We start from the raw sequence: 18,498 nt of genomic DNA on the forward strand, positions 1-18,498 counted from the left end.
TATTAGAATGGATGCAAAAAAAGTAAATTTCTTTCAAAATTGAGGGTATTTTCTTATGGCTGACATACACCTTCATTAGTAGCATATCTTTTAGCACAAGAAAACAGTCAGTAATCTATACCATCTGACTACATGCACATAACCAAGGAACATTACATTTTGAGACGCAATTTTAGTAATCCAATTGCATATTTTAAAAAAAGAAATAGTCTCTGTAAGATTCATGTTTATGGTAACTGTAAGGATCCTTCACAACCATCCCAGGAGACCACACAGAGGCAGGCAGGCACAGGAGAAAGATTATTATAAGGATAACAGGGGCCATATCTCACCAGGAGAGAGAGCACATGCAGGTGGCAGGCAGGTCTGGGTGGAAAGTGAATGCAGAAGTGAAGTAAGGATGTACCTAGGTAGGTCTGGGTGGAGAGAGGGAGGGGCCAGCTGCAGCTACAAAGTAGAAACTGTAGGACAGGGACTAGCTCAGGTCTGGCTGGAGCTGAGGACCAGAGCTGCAGATAATACTAACACTAACATTTAGTGCTGATAGAAAAGTTTTGATGTTGAAAAGATCTTTTTTATATGTAAGTATAAATTACAATTCTTTTCTATCACAAAAATCATTATGCTTTGTTTTCATGTTTTATCGACTTCTAGCCTATGTGTTTACAAAATAATATTGGAATGAAGTTTGAGGAAATCCAATAATGTAAAAGAGAATATATTCTCATAACTGAGTTCGCTTTTGATCTACTTCCTTAAAACTTCATCATGTTTTAACTAGCAAGTACTTTCTTGAATTATTTATTAATGTATTAGACCATCCGGACCACTGAATAAGATTTAACCGTATTTAATGTTTACTATTCAACAAAAGCACGTTCTTTCCAAACACTATAACAAAGAAAGAGATGTTGTTTGTATAACTGTAGCATATATTTGTGTAAAATATGTGTCTGAACTGGTGATGCCGATGATGGAAATAAGTAGTGTATGGTATGAACTATGCATCTACTTTACCTGACAAAAGCAAGCTAAAAATAAAAACACAAGGACAAATACAGTTTGAAATGTAGGATAGTAACCCAACTCATCGGTGTAAGAAACTATTCAGTAGATTAAATTCAAACCAAAGTTCATACCTAGAATTGTTGCTCATTTCCTAAAAGATAAAGCAATATCCATATTGAATATTTTTCTTAGGCATTAGCATATTGGCAGATATTTATCAGCTTAAATATATTCTTCCAATATAATCACTTTGGTTGTACAAATTTCCCAATCATATAATCTGTTTACTCTTCTGATTGTATAATTCTTTTGCTTTCACATAACCCCCAATCACTTGGTAGCAAAATATGTAGTAAAGCAAGATTAATAATTATGCTGCAAATTTTCCAAAAGAGACAATTCATTGGTACTAAAATAATGTGATACAGTATTACTGGCATAGAAACAATAAAATTTAACATTAATGTGACATGAAAATATGTCTGCTTATTCACCTACTTGGGGTTTGGTTTTGTTTTCAACTTTGTCTCTAGAATGCACTACTGATTAAATGACTTTAAAAAACACAGTAAAAATGGGTCTTAATTATCCAAGTTTCAGAAAAAATAAATTGAGATCCTCTCCCATTTGCTCCCTAAAATGAGTTTTGAATATGACATAGAAATATATTTATTCTAAGTCCATTTCACCAAGTTGATGAAAAGTATTTCATTTAATATTGAGATTTACATAGTCATTAATGCAAAGCAGTCATATATTTAGTGAAGGATGAACTGCAGAGACAATAGTGGTTCCAAAGATTATATAATGGTGTGAACGTGTAATCATCTTAGTTTGTGTCTATGACACAATGTCTATGATATTGTACAATGATGCAATAACCCCATGATGCATCTCTCCACTGTACTACATTAGACACATGACATTATGTAATCCTTTTATAAAGTAATTTATAGTGACTTCGTGTACAAATTACTTACACTTGCACCAACAGAACAGCAAATGAAATGTGTGGTAGGAAGAGGACATGGGAAGCCTACCACACATTTTAATGACTAAATATAAAATCTCTATGTGGTAAATTAAAAGAGAGAGAAATGTAATAGCTGAAATTGTTAAAAACAAATTTGAAAAATACCAGTTTACTAAGACTCATCATAATTTGTTTCTATTAGGAAACTCTTAATAATAACGTTACTCATATATGGACTACAATGAATGATGTAATGGGAAAATATTCTCATTATGTTCTAAGAAAATTTAAGAAATATAGAATTCATGTAGCTGCTTATTGTCAAAATCCACAATAAAGGCTAAAGACATTGCACTGAATCTGGCTTCCATTGTAGGAATTATGCCAGGGGCAACAATGTGTCTTCTCTATATGCAGCCATTTGGATGCCAGGCATTGTCAAATGCTGGAATGTAGACTTGAAAGAAATATGTGTAATTTTCCTCTTAGACTATGTTTTTCAAAATAATGTTATCTATCTCAGCTGGAATTTTAATAGGAAATTATAGCCTCTGGCAAGTAGCTAGGGTTAATATTCTCTAAGGCTGTTAGGATCAGATCCATTAGGCATCTCAAGCAGGTGTTAAGATAAGCATTTTATTATAGAAAGTAAAGAAATAAAGTGAATGGCAGTCTTACAAAGATGGAACCAAATACTTTAGTCTCAAGCAGTAACTTAGAATGTTTATAAGGTAGAAGACAAACAAATAAAAAATTATACTCTTATTTTTAACAGAAACCTTGCTTGCATTCCTTAGAGTTTATTTTGAAAAATATAATTTTATATGATCATATGCACATAGCTATTAAGTCTTTGAGATCCTTTCCTAAGAATATCCTTCTTTGGTCTCATTGTTTGAACATTTAGATTCCTTTATAATTTATCATATCCAAATGTAATTGTAAAAGATGTACTTTATTCTTCATTAAAATCATACCACATAGACACATCCACAGAAGCAGACAGATGAATTTGTATAACAATGGCAGATAAAATAATATTTTTTAGTTTATTAACCATAAATATAATTGTATATATTAAAAATATTTCTCAAAAATATATTATTTACTTCAATAGTGTAAATTACTGACTATATTCACTTACCCAATCTTCTTAATATCTGAATCCTCATTTATAATTAGTTTTTAATCATTTTTTCACCTCAAAATTTTTGTAAATCACTCAACTCAAAATAACAGAATATATATTCAGGAACATGTCTTTTTTCATTAAAAAGATTCACTACTAGAGAACAAAGTAATTTATCTCTGATTTAATTTAATCTCAAAGAGATTAAGATACTGTAATGGATTTTTTTCTTTACAGACAGCTTTAGGTTTACAGTAAGTAAGAGTACAGAGGTTTTTCAGTCTCTTTATTATTAGCATCTGTCATTAGTGTATTTGTTTTGCTTGGTAAGCCAACACTGAATCACAAGTAATAACTGAAGTCCAGAGTTTAATTAAGGTTCACCCCAATTTGTGTACACCATGTGTTGGTTTTTGCCCAAAGAATAATGGTACACACTGAGGAATAAGTGTGTGGCTTTACTGACAAGAGTTAAAGGAAGTTAGGAAAAGACCTTACTCCTAGTACCTAATTAACAAATCAATAATCATGGAGTTCCAAGATTTTTTTTTCTTTTGTCATTTGTGGGGCTTGGACTCAGGGTCTGGGGCATGTCCCTGAGCGTCTTTATTCTCAAGGCTAGCTCTCTGACACTTCTGGTTTTTGAGTGGTTAATTGAAGATAAGAGTCTCCCTGGGATTTTTCTACCTGAGCTGGCTTCAAACTGTGATCTTCAGATCTCAGCCTCCTCTGTAGCTGGATTACAGGCATGAATTACTGGCACCAAAGGGAGTTACAAGATAATTGATCAAAGTTATACACTTCTATTTTTTTTAATGTGAAAATACTGTACTATGGAATTAATAGGTACTTTTTCCATTAATATCAGTATTAGGAAACATGGATATAATGGGTTTTATAATAAAATACAGTATGTAAAATAAAGAAAAACAGACTCAAATGTTTTCCAAATCAGTGAAGTTACTAGTGTTTATAACAATTTTTAAAAACAATTCTAGTTGGAATGTTTTATAAAAACAAAAAAATCAATCTTCAAATCTCAAGTATCATATAGATTAGAAGATTATTTTCACCTTAAAGCTAGTTTGCAGGATCTTATAAGATTTAGCTGAGACAAGCATTTCTGCATGAAACTTTCCCCTTGATGTTCAGAAGGGTCTTCACACATTAAAATTGCAATAGACTTCTTTAACCTCTAAGACTAAATGCTGTTATTTTAGAAAAGCAATATATCATATATCAAATAGTCATAGGGGGCCTTACCACAACACTCATGTAATGTTTCTGCAGTTCCAGCCCAGAAAGACACGCTAAGGTTAACAATTAGTCTTATTTGATCCTATTGTACAACAATTTTTTTCTAAATACACACACACACACACACACACACACACATACACATGAACACACTCTACCCTTTGTTTTATGACAGGAGTATAATGAAAAAATTAATATAAGGTGATAAGGTCAAGTGTTTATTTCTCAAAAATGTATTTTCACATTTCATTTAAAATGAACAAGTTCATAAATGTCTGTAGTTTGTTTTAAGGGATTACAGACCAGTCTTTTTCAGAATGCCATGATGTAGTTCTGGAGGTACATATGAGAAATAGATGCTGATAAATGAGAAAATGAGAAAAACAAAAGAAAATAATTTAAGCAATAATAGATACAAGTTAATTCATAGAAGATAATAAATACCACTAAGACTGATGTCTTTCCTTATGTCACATTAATGAAATGTAATTTTTGCTGGGCACCTGTGACTCACTTCTGTAATCCTAGCTACTCAGGAGGCTGAGATCTGAGAATCACAGTTCAAAACCAGCCTGGCTAAGAAAGTCCGTGAGACTCTTATCTGCAGTAAACCACTCAGGAAACCAGAAGTGGCTCTGTGGCTCAAGTGGTAGAGCCTTGAGCTGAATAGCTGAGGAATAGTGCTGAGGCCCAGAGTTCAAACCCCACGACCAACAAAAAGAAAGAAAATGTAACTTTTGTTTTCTTTTACTATTGAGGAAGGGTAAGAAGGCCACCTTTCTATTTGACCAGTCATGCTATGTTTAAAATTTACTTCACATTATTTATGTTGTAAATAAAATTAAGGATATATCATATTTATTTGACAAATTTGTATCATTAGCTCAATATCTGCAAAAGAGCTGTAAGAACTGAGCTATTGTTTACTGTCACATTAATTGCTTACTGCATTATCTTTAGCTAGGAAAATAATGTGTTCATTTCACATATGCTTAAATTACATGACATAATTAATATTCAACTCAGAGTAGTATCACCCATGATAGTTCTTTCAAGTCATTTTCTGTTTTGAAAAAAGCTCTTCTTGAGAAATATGCATCTTTAATCTAAATATTATTTACAAGATTGAATAAATAGGATTTTTCCATTGTTTTGTGATATATATGTATATGCTTTATTGATAACTAGCTTTTGCAATTTTATCATTTATCTGACATGTTGCAAGGTACTTTTAATTGTTTGGTTATTTTCATATGATTTATCAAATATATTCACTAGATAATTGTGACCCTATCTACTTTGTTAGTTTAATACATACACTTCAATTATTTTAATTCAAAATTCCCCATTTACTATGAAGAAATGTTTTGAATAGCACAGTTGTTTTACCTATGCAAGTCTTCCCCCAGCAAATCTGCATCTTTCACAACCATTCATTTAATTCACAGGTGGCGAATTAAATGTGAATCATCTTTAGCAAAGGAAGAAAATGTGCACAGTTCACAACTATTTAAACTACATGATATAATTAATACTGAATTCAGTCACACTAATATCCTCCATGACAGTTATTTTAGGTTATTTCCTGTTTTTTTAAATTCATTTTTTTAAAAAAGCTCTCCTTGAGAAAATTACATATATATGTATTTAATCTAAATATTATTTACTAGATTAATTAGATAGACTCTTAACATTGTTTTGTGATATATATTTTTAGAAATAATGCTTCATTGATAACTAACTTTTGCATTTTATCATTTATTTGACAAGTTGCAGAATACTTTTGATTGTTTTGTTATTTGTCATAGGATTTATTAAATACATTCACTGGATAATTGTGACCCTGTCTGCCTTGTTAGTTTAATATATACATGTCAGGGTTTCCTGTGTATGTGTTTTTGCTAGTCTTGAGGCTTGAACTCAGGGCCTGAGCACTGTCCCTGACCTTTTGTTTTTGCTCAAGGCCAGCACTCTTCCACTGGAGCCACAGCATTGCTTCTGCCTTTTTCTGATTATGTGGTGCTGAGGAATCAAACCTAGGGCTTCATGCATGCTATGCAAGCATTCTACTGCTAAGCCACATTCCCAACCAATTATTTTTAAATCATCAAATTTTCATTCCCAATGTTCCATGATACTAATAGTGATATACTGAGAGTTACAACAAGAAGGAAATATGTTTCAGGGAATTGTAGTACCAGAAAAAGAAATTTTTTAGAAAGTAAATTTATTTTTTATTATGTTTCTAAAGAAATATTCACATGCTAAAAGAATACCAGTATGAATAAATATACAACATAAAATATTTATTTTCATAATATATATGTATACATACATATAAACATACATGTATGTATACATAAATATATATGTATACATACATATAAATATATGTATAAATATAATGTATAAAATAATGTATATGTATTTATATGAATATATATATTTATATGTATGTGTACATACATATATTTATACGTATGTATATACATATATTATATACACATATATTTATATGTATGTATACATACATATTTATATACATATATGTATAAATATGTATGTGCACATATAAATACATGTATATAGTTTGAATATATACATAGATATGTATATAGTATGACAATAATATATAATTATATATTTATTTAAATCCCCTATCATAAAAAACAATAAAAAATATATAAATAAAAAAGTTTGAGCAAACCATTGGAAAAGTTAAAAGGTAGAAAATTATGCTCTATATTATAAATGCTATATTCTTACCAGAAAACTCTAAAAATATTTCTATACAAGTGAATTAGAAATCAAATTCCTCTCACAGTTGCTATCTGTGTAGAATGTAGTGGCTACTAATATGTAAAAATAAGAAAACGGATTAAATTGACAATCAAGTACTATCTTATAGCAAGTACCACACTGAAAATACATTTATTTTAAAGTGATGTCTACTTATGTTTTGTTTGTTCTTTTACCTATTCTTCGAAAAAAGTAGCTTATTATCGAAGTATAAATATAATCAATATAAAATAGGTTGAAAAAGAAAATGCTTAGCTCCTTTAAAGATTTTCTCTCCTTCTTTAATTAGAAGCTGAAAATTTAATTAAATTTTATTAATATACTACTCATTGAAGGATACATAGCAAGAAGAATGACAGAATGAGCTAAATACTGCATAATGCCTCCTTTATAAGGGCCTTAATCCCATTTACAAAAGAGTAATTCTCATATGAGCACTCACTAGCACATTGGCCATTAAGTTTCCAAGTTTAAATTTAGGAAGGGACACACTAAAGCCACATATGAGATTACTGGATGATGAATATAAGCATCATAAAGGTTATATAATAATGATACATTATACATTATAATTGTTAAGGTGATAAATATTTGATGTGGAATCTACTGTGCTTTAATGATAATACCTCTGAAAATAACATAATTGCTGTAATAATATGTGAAACAAAAATTAAACCTTTAAACAGGGTGTTAATAATTAAAACTCTTTAGTGTATGTACATAAATTAGCCACTATTTTAAGCTCTTTATATTCTCATGTAATCTTTGCAATAGAAATAGATTCTGTTATTTTTTCCTTTTATAAAAGGCCAAATTTACAGCATAGAGATTAGTTTTTGGCCCAAACTTTCAGATAGATACTGAAAGAAGATACAGATGATGACAAAGTTAATGACATTTTATCTTCTGTTGGCAACGGTATATGAATGAGAAGCAGAAGGTAGTAAATCAGGAAGCTCTAAGGGCTATAACTCAAACCATTTCTTGACCCTCCTGTAGGAAGGAAACCAAATACTCACCAGACTTAAAGCCTAAATATAAGCAGCCAGTAATTATACACTGAATAAATATTGTAGATATTGAATGCATATAGAAAGGAAAATTTTAAATTCATTTGAGTCATATATGTGTTACAGAAGCTAGCACAAATAGAAGCTTTGAGGAGTGGGTTAGATTTAAAATGCCATGTTCTAATAAGAATTCTATATTTCCATAAGGGAATTTTATCTGCTTGAATAAAAATAAGCATTCCTCTATGAGTGTTTGTGTTGTAAAGTGGTAAATTATAAGAAGAAAATCACTGAGTCTAAGACTGAAAACATTGCAGAATTAAATAAGCACACATTTGTGTTAGAACTTTTTTCTGTTTCCACAGAAACACATTGGAAAAACTTGCAAAACAGTTTCTTCTAACATAAGGAATTACATACACGGATAGCCACCATGTGATTGTTAATCAAAACCTTCTGAGATAAAAAGAATTCAAGCTTAAGATCACACTATGTATTCTAATATTCTTGCTTTTTGCATTACTCAAAATCAGCCTTTATTTTAATCTGTGTAATTGTTGCCTGGATCTTCCTTAGGTCTGGAAATTCTCTCACCTTCAAGTTCTCCATATACAAAGTTGTATTTTCTAGTAACTTTTGTTAGCCTGTCTTAGATTTTTATGTAACACCATATGTCAATCTTTGATTCATTCCTGTTTTTGCAGTCCTCTCCTGCTGTTTTCTTGTCACTGCCCAATATGATAATTAATGGACAGCCATTTAAGGAGCATCGTTTTTCAGATTTCTCATACTATGCCCATATGACCTTCTGTCATTTCTCATTTGTAGTCTCTCTTTGTGTTAATGCTGCCTGTTGCTGCTTCATAGATTATTATCTTGCCCTGAAATCACACTAATAAGAAGCCCATGAATGAGAAGCGTGTCACTTAATGTCTTAGAAATAAATGAAGACATTGTCACAGAAGAAAATGGAGTGTTTTACTGCTCAAACAAATGTTTGTTTTCTATCAAAATAGATCTTCAATGCTGCTTGCAATTCTCATATTTATGCATTTCTTTTTGGTTGGTCCCTGTATAGGGCATTTCCTGTGGCAGATTTAAACTTCTTCACTTGTCTCAAGAAACAAATTCTCTGCTTCTACATCAAGCTTAATTCAAGCACAATTTATTACTTTTTTCCTTTTATGAAAAGATTGAGATCTCACTTATTTTCAACCCATCTCTTCTCAATTAGCTTTCTGAAAAACATTCCCCACGATGATTATTTTCAACATTAACACCTTTATGCTGCATTATCTTTGTTTTTTGGAAGAAAAGGAATAGAAGTAGGTGTTATCATAGTTTTCATTTCCCTTTTATACTGAGCACAATCTACACATCAAGCCATTGTGGAAGGGTTTCTCTTTGCTTTTGTACACATCATTCCACATGGTAGTTCCTGGTCTTCATGATAAGCTGAAACATAACATGAGCAATCATTATTCCTCTATCTGATTTTAAGAGATGTACTTATTGAAAGAGATATAGCTAAAGTTTGCACAGATATCTCAAAGTAAGAAAAGCCTAGAGCTAAATAACTGTTGGAATTTCATCTAAATATTTCATCTAGAAAATCTTATATTCCTGATAGTTGTAGAGCTTGAATTAATCTTAAGTGTTCCTCTTTCCAATCATCAAGCCCATAAATTGCTCTTTCACCACACTGCTGATAGTTATTACTAACTGGTGGTTTATTACTGACTCTCTTGGCCATACCCAGAATTCAGCCAGATATTCCTTCTAAAAGCTTAATTCTAGTCATTTAAGGCTACTGAGCCATGTAAGTACTCTCTTCTTTTCTTCTCTTACAAACTGATTCAAGCCTGGAGTCCTTAAGATTCTTATTCATGGATTTTCTTTCTCTGCTCCAAACATATTCTCATGGTTCTTTTTTCTTCTTTCAGTATTCCAAAGTAGGAAACCTATACAATTAACCATATCCTATGTTGCCAACCAATATGTTCATTTTGTTCTATGCATGGAAGCTCTCTCCTGTTGAAAGGTCACATTTTCAAAACATTATCAAAGTCTCTTCTAGAGAAATGGTTTGATTTTGTGCTAGGTATGAATCTCCTTTCTTTAATACTGGATAGTGTACTGCTTTTACTTGTATTATTCTGTCTCTTGAATATTGTTTGCATATTTGTTATATTCTTCTCCATAAGTGGCTGTTTTCTAAAGGGTATATGTGCTTACTCATGGTTTGACTGCTGGAACACCATGTATTCTTACACCAATCATCAATTCGTTGTTAAAATCATTATGTGAAATAGAAAATTTAAATATTGTAGAATTATCTGAGTATTTCCAGAATATTTAAATATTATAGAATTATTTGAGTTTTTCTAACAATCTGATTAGAACTCTTCACGAAGCTGTTTTTCCAAGCAAGTAGAAAGAATGATGTCCTAATGAGCAACTAATAAATTAAGGAACTAAAGGATTTGTTCATAGGTAAATCATAGTCTCAAATAGAATTAGGAAGAAACATTGGTCCTTCTGTTCTTCTGTCAGTTCATGTTACATAGAGCCCCCTGTATGTATTCAAAGTACTGCAGATTCATTAAGTAAATTCAATCTCTCATTTTCCTTAAATCATCAACTGATTTGAGCTCACTGTTTTCTCAAATTAGGCCTAAGAAAATTATGGCCATATATTCATTCTCTAATTAACCTAAAAGTGAACTATATTTCATTGCTTGTAGGATGGTATGGGAAATCTGAGAGTCACCAAGAAGGGAATCCGACTTGAAGGTATATCTGAGTTTCTCCTTCCATTGTATGTGAAAGAAATTCATTCCCGAAAGGTATGTGATACTGCCTTTGGCTTACTGTAAAAAATTATCTAGAGTTTGTGGTTTAGCTTAAAATAGGATAGAATCCCCTGAACTCTTCATGTTTTAATTTTCTTAAGCTAAAGACTTATTTAGAAAATTTCAAAAAATAAGACAATTATTGAAAACAATGGAAAGTTTAGTATCAAAATGAAAGATCAGAAATTTGACCTGAACATCAAGGTAACTTTTCTGAGTCCATGAAGTTTGCCCCTTTACTTTCACTGAAAATTAAAAGCAAATTGCACAGTTATAGTACTTCCAAAGGGGCGATTTGAGGTATTTAGAATAAAAGTATTGACAAGAATAAATGCTTTCAATTCAGTATATATTACATATTTTTCACCTTCAGTGGACATGAGTTTGCTAAACGACATGATATTTCTAATTAAAAATTACATTTATTTATAGATTTACACCATTTAAATGAGGCAGAATATTTATATTTGAATGTATATATATGGATTCTGTGTGTATTTTATAATTTTATAGCATGTTAAAAACCAAGGTTATAAATTATTTAACATTTTGATAAAAATATTCCTTCAAAGATGGTAATACTATTTTCTGCTACATCAAAATCTTTTAAATCTAATACAAATACTTCTTGGATATATATGTAGAATATACATGGCTATTTTATAGATATAAGTTTATTAATATAGAAATAATGGGAAGTTTATTATATGGAAGTAATAATACAGTATCATTATTTCACAAACAAGAATCTAATTTAGATTGAATCATATTTCAATATTATCAATATTATCCAATAGGTTCTACAGTAAACCATAATTTGATTAATGCCCTTCAATGCTGTTTTTTTCACTTAATAGAAAAATAAAATAAAGAAAACATGATTGATTTCATAAAGCTCTTAATTAGGATCATTGCTTTAACGCACTTTTCATAATACATAAAAGGTCTTTTTCACTCCAGTAATGAATAACTTGCTTTGGTTCAACTTTACTTTCCATACTTATTTTGCCCAGCCATATGGATATCTGATCATACATAATTGAACTACAAAGTGATGAAATTGGGAAAATTATTTGGAAGAACACTTGATTAGCAAGTACAAAATTCTGAGTTCCAAACTGAGTCCCACTAAAATAATAGTTTAGATTTTTGTAGGGTTTTCTAAATGAAAACTGAAAAACAGCATTATTTCATATCATTCTGCTCATTTGGCAACAGGATAATGTTGACAGAATCAAATATTTGAATATGGAAATCAAGATTTTTTAAATATTAGAAATGGGAAAGATTTCATACCCAGAAACTTTTGAAATTTTATTAAAATTTACTAAATTGTATTAAGCCCAGAGACAGGAAAATGATTTATCTGTAAATTTATTTAGGTTAACTTGTGTTTCTTGAATCAGAACTTTAATAAAAACTATGGATCCCTCTAAGAGTGGGAGATTCAAAATATATTTCCTGAGCTGGGGCAATCTTGAGGTTCTAGTAACAAGTGGCTACTGAGAACATGGATGGTTGCCAAAAGCATCGGTGGCCAAAATAAGGTATTGATCACTAATTTTGCAACGATAAAATATGAGGTGGTGGCAGCCAGGTTTTCCAGTCATTTTACTTGGGAAATTTTCTCTCAAGTTCATAAGCATTTGCAAAACCTGCTGACTGTTTTGATTGAGATATACAAGCTCCCCAAATTGTTTGTTGCCAAAGTGTTTGTTGCTTTTCCTGTCCATCACCTTCCTTAATTATTCTTTGTCTACCAGTGTCTAGAAACCAGGCAAAATACGAAAAGTGGAAAAATTGGTTTTCAGGGAGTTTACACGATTGGAGACCAGCAGTAGGAGACACATTTACTCCTAGAAGAATTTTCCTACATAGTCACTGCAATCAATCACTTTAATCATTAAATAAACAGAATTACCTATTTTTATATTCATTTTTTTCTGAAGGTGTGCAGTTGTTTATTCTTGTCATGAAGCTTCTTCCCTTTGATTTCAAAAATCCAGCCAAAATTTGTCATTAAAAAGTAAGTTCATAGGTGGTTGTTGGAGGCTCATGCTTTACTACTCTGGAGACAGAGATTTGAGAATTTTCCATTTGAAACCTGCCAGCTTAAGAAAGCCTATGAGACTTATTTTCAATGAACTTCCCAAAATGCCAGAAATTTGAACTGTATTTAAACTATTAAAATGATAAACATGAAAAAAATTTAAAAAGCTCAGGGACAGAACTCAGGCCCTGAGTTCAAGCCCCAGGTTGATAAAATAATAATAATAATAATTGATAAAAGTTTTCAAAATATTTAATTCTTAAAAACATAAAAATGTAATAGCCTTACTTATCAAACTTTTTATAAATTTTTATATGTTCAAATTTTTATGATATAATTCCAAGATTCCCATATAATGTAAATAAAATGTATTAACTTCAAAAATACCTATGTTCAACCTACCTGATTAAAATACTACTTTATAAGACATTATTTGTGTATTTCCCTTCCATTCAAGCAGCCTATTAACTTCTCTATAGTTAGCCAATATTCCACTCAGAATTTTCTAATTTTGATTTACTTTCAGTAGATGTAGTTTTTAATGATGCATGTGAAAAAGTAAGAGAGAGTTTTATATTGGATAGAAAAATATGGCCTCCTCTTAGCATCTGCCTATTCATTTAATCAAATAATCGGTAGCCAAATCTGTTCTACAGGCTGATTTCTCCCCTACTACCATCAAATATACTTATTTGGTTTTATTTGTTGTCCATATTAATATACTATTTCCTCCTTTATTTTCAAAACCTTTTCTAAGTGTTTCATCCAAACAGTACACAGAAAACATAGTTGAGTCTATCCTGGAAATACTTGGAATGCAAAATCTTTCAAAATCAGTATTATTACTTTCACGAAGTAATTGCTGAACCTGTTTAGGGGTTTGGGATAGAAAACACGAAGAATGTAGTGTTTAGTTTACCCGATGTAATGATAATCTTACATAACTGTTAATCTTACAGGAATGGTGTCTTAGGACAAACACTTTGAAAATCTTGGCATTTAATAGTAAGACACCAAGATTATTAAGACATGTAATCCATCAGACTTTTATGAAATGTAATTGGAGTCCCAAGTACTAATGGGGCTCAATTACATCGATTTCACAGATAATTACTTGCAAAATTTGAATCATGTATTTGGAACCAAGCTAATTATTATCAAACTCTATATAAGACTAAGTGTCCTCTTGTTTGAATTTTGATTTTCTGTTTAAATATTCCTGAAAGTTGCTATCTGACCCAGAAAGAATCCTAGAATTCTGTGGACACCTGTGAAAATTTATCACAAAACAATTCCAGTTCCAACACCTGGATGGAAAGGTAGAATGTGAGCCAAGTTTTTGTTTTCACTCTTATGACCATTGTCTTAAAAGCTAGTTTAGATTCTGGTTAAAACCAGTTTTTCACTTGGTATATTTAAATCTCCTTCATCAAGTTGTGACACAAAACATAGCCCTGGATTAGCACAATAAATGTCCTTTCTGAATACACAGTAAGCTAACATCTTGCCCTGTCTGTTTCAATTGTCATGCAAATCTCTACTTTGTAAGTTACTATCTCCCATATAAACGTTCATGAAAAAGGTGTCTAAAAGTTTCTGTAACCACCATTATTTTTTCATTAATTTCCACATTTTGATGTTATATAGAGGTGACATTTATGACAGTATAACGATGTCTTTTTAATTTATGTATAAAACCAAAAAAGCACTTCAAAATCTTACACGCAGAAACACGACCTTGTCCATTGTATATATCAATATATGATTATGCTTCTGCACAAATAAAAGAATAAGGGGAATAGAGAGGCATATTATTTATATATCTCATATAATGTAATAGATAAAAATCTAAAAAAAATTACAAAATTGCAAAAGTTAAATTCAAGTTCAGAATAAGAGTGTTTTGTGGAACTTTTCTTTGTCATCAGGAATAAGATACAAGTCTATGCCATGGAGAAGCTGGTACATTAACTTCATGTTTTAATTTCAGACAGTATTTGTTAACTCCCTGCCATGTAATTTGAGATGATTAGCTACCCTCCAAATTGTCTTCATTCCTCTTCAGTTTCAGTTTTTCCATAATTATATCATTTTAACTTTGTCAAAGTTCATAATATTTACATTCAGTAGTGCACCTTTAATTTCTTTTTTAAAAATAAGTTTTTTATTGTGAAAATACTGTACAAGGGGTTACAGTTACATGAGCAAGGTAATGAGTACATTTCCTGTCAAGCATTGATGCCTCCTCATTTATTTTTCCCCTACCATTCCTTCTCTCCCATCTTGAGCACTTTGGTTTTATTTCTTCAAATGGGTGGTGACTGGACTCAATTTTACAGAAACTCCATCCTTTGTTCACTATTCAAATCATCCCTTATTTGTGTGTGTGTGTGTGTGTGTGTGTGTGTGTGTGTGTGTTAAGCCATTGGTAGGTGGTGGTTAGTATTTTTTACTAGAGATTGGCAAGAAAAAGATGGATTGGTCTCTGCTTTCTAGGGGTCTTGGTGCTCCTAAATGATTGATCTAGATATACTTATGGGCTTTTCTGCCTTTGTAAAAAATCCATCTTGTATAACACGTTCCATTCTTTATGATTTTCCAGTGCTATCTGCTTGCCACTTCCTTTTTCTCTCTAAAAACAGATTAATTTAATCAATTAATACAAAATATTGACATTCTTTCTGACAACCTGAAAAATACTAAGACTTTGAATTTTGCAGTTTTGATGACAATCATCAGCATCTTCCATAACACTTACCAGACAGGATAAATCATCTGTCTTGTAGGACACTGTGTATAGAAACCAACAGATACTAGCAATGAATAGAGAATTGATAGCACTTATTTTATGTTCAAACATTTTAAATGAGATACCGATGAAAATATATAGATAAATATATGAATATTTACATAAATGTAAGTTTGCTGGCTCACAGCCATCCTTGAATTCATCCAAGTATCATTTATACAAACAATAATCCACCCACACACTAACTGGTATACTTTTCAATAGCAAACACTAAACTTTATGAAAAAAGTTAAACATATTCCCGGGCACATAGAGATGAGTAAATATTACTTTGTAGTAATAGTTTGTAGATTTTCTAGTTTCTATTAGGTTACTCAGTAGCCTTAAATCCAAGTTTCTAAACAGTTTATTGTAGCCACACTGTAATAATCTGTTTCACTGATGATCTTGGCATATCTTGTACTACTATAACAAAATGCCACAATTTGGATAAATTATAAACAATAGGATTTAATTTGGGACATAGTTTTGTAGACTGAGAAGTCCAATTTCTGGGGTTATATTTGTTGAGAGCTTTCTTCTTGCTGCATTATATTGTGATGAAAAAAGTCACAGGAAGGAGAAACATTATGAGAGTATCAAACACTCTTTTTATAACAAACCTCTTTCTGCGATGATCACTTTATTGTGTTTGTGAATATAGTATAATCATTACATTGCCTCTTAATGATCCTGTCTCTTAACAGTGTTACAAAGGTAATTACACTTCAAGGTGGAGGGGGGAATATTGCAATGCTGGCACATACTCTTCAGCAAGTCAATATTCTTATTTATGTGTGTAGGAAAGAAGAAAGTATAGGAGTGGTCGGACACATCAGACTATTTTAAAAATGAGAGAGGGAAATATTAACACTATCAATAACAGGAAAAACGGATAAAACTTAGAGGTACAGTATTTCTTGTACTTAAAAGGGGAAACTTCAACAAATGCAGCAATGGTACTTATATCCACCATGTTGAAAATGAACTATACAGGATATTCCTGGGGAAGGGGAAACTCGGATAGTGTGAGGGGAAGATGATGTTGTCCAAAAAGTCATGTTTTGTTTACCTGACAAATGTAACTGTAGCCCTGTTGTATATCACCTTTATAATAACAATTAAAAATGTTAAAGGAGGAAACTTTAGAGATACTTCTGAAGGATTTTTAATTATTACACTGATGTCTTCTAGAAACGAAGTTATTTCTCTTACTGGTGTCTCTCAGACATTACAGAAACCTGAAAAGAAATTATGATTCTCTTACTTAGTTTCATAAATTCGTTCCAACAAACTTACCTGTAGTTTTTCACTTCTCTCCCTCTCCAGCAAAGCACACACATATGTGCCCCCAAGTACTGACTTAGACCTCAACCTGTTCCAAGAAGAGATGTGAGACAGTGTTCTAGCATACACAGGACAAATGGCAGCAGACCTGCAGCTGCTTCCTAGGTTAGTGTCAGACATCTCTGTAACCTCTATTAAGTCTCAAGGCCAAGAAGTGAAACCAGAAAGGCACTCATAAGAGCATCTTTACAGTTCTGTTATTATTACTATGCTGGGAAACTCACTAGACTGTCTCTAAAATATTCTTCTTGAAATCTATCCTGAGGAGTTTGTTGCTAAATAGCCACTTTAGCCCTCTAAGATTTCTTCGTGATTTGGAGAGAAGAAATTAAGCCACTTTATTCTCAATGACAAGGGTGGCCTGAAAGGATTGTTCATTTCTCACAATGATGCTGAAACAAATTAGTACCCAGTTTGTTTATCTTTTTTACACTAACCTCACATATTCGCACAATTTACCTACTACATTGATTTCACAATGCGTTTATATGTTTGGTATACAGCCTAAAGAAAATTGTATGCTAGCTAATAGCAAATTAAATATATGTTAAATACACCTTCTGAATTGATTAATATGCATTAATTAGCTAATATACATTCAATGTATGTGTGGTGAACTACTGCCCAGCATCAGTGATGGCACTAGCGTAGGAGGGGAGAAAATTGTTAAATAAATTGAACCTCAAATAACAAAGTGAAAAAAATCTTGTTGACTTATGGATATTAGGTACCCATGGACTTTTTTTTTCCTGTTCTGAGGATTAAATCTGGATTCCTGTACTCCCTAGAAGAATGCCCTACTCTTGAGCCATATTCCTAGCAATTTACATATTTTGTATAATTATGTTTTAGTTATTAAAAAAATCCTGGTTTCTCAACTGCCCAATAAATAAGTGGGCTAAAGACTTAAAGAGAAACTTCTCTGAAGAGGAAGGAAGGATGGCGAATAGACACATGAAGAAATGTTCAACATCCCTAGTCATAAAATAAATGCAAATCAAAACAACATTGAGATACCACCTCACCCCAGTTAGAATGGCTAAAATCAAGAACTCTAATAACAACATATGCTGGAGGGGATGTGGACAAAAGGGAACCTTACTGCATTGTTAGTAGGAGTGTAAACTTGTTCAACCACTTTGGAAAGTAGTATGAAGGTTCCTCAAAAAGACTCCACATAGAGCTCCCCTATGACCCAGCAATCCCACTTTTGGGCATTTAACCAAATGATCACAAACAATACCATACAAAAGCTACCAGCACAACTATGTTTATTGCAGCATTA

General features: G+C 31.5%; 1 protein-coding gene across 1 annotated transcript in view; it reads left to right on the forward strand.

Moving 5' to 3' along the window:
- Nucleotides 1-18,498, forward strand: part of Sgcz (sarcoglycan, zeta) — a 297,039-nt gene that overhangs the window by 144,529 nt on the left and 134,012 nt on the right. Inside the window, exon 2 of the mRNA XM_013025070.1 lies at nucleotides 10,921-11,022. Coding sequence (XP_012880524.1) covers nucleotides 10,921-11,022 — 102 coding nt within the window. The remainder of the gene's footprint in view (nucleotides 1-10,920; nucleotides 11,023-18,498) is intronic.

Source organism: Dipodomys ordii, unplaced genomic scaffold (genome assembly GCF_000151885.1).
Source record: "Dipodomys ordii isolate 6190 unplaced genomic scaffold, Dord_2.0 Scaffold4, whole genome shotgun sequence".
Classification (NCBI taxonomy): Eukaryota; Metazoa; Chordata; class Mammalia; order Rodentia; family Heteromyidae; genus Dipodomys; species Dipodomys ordii.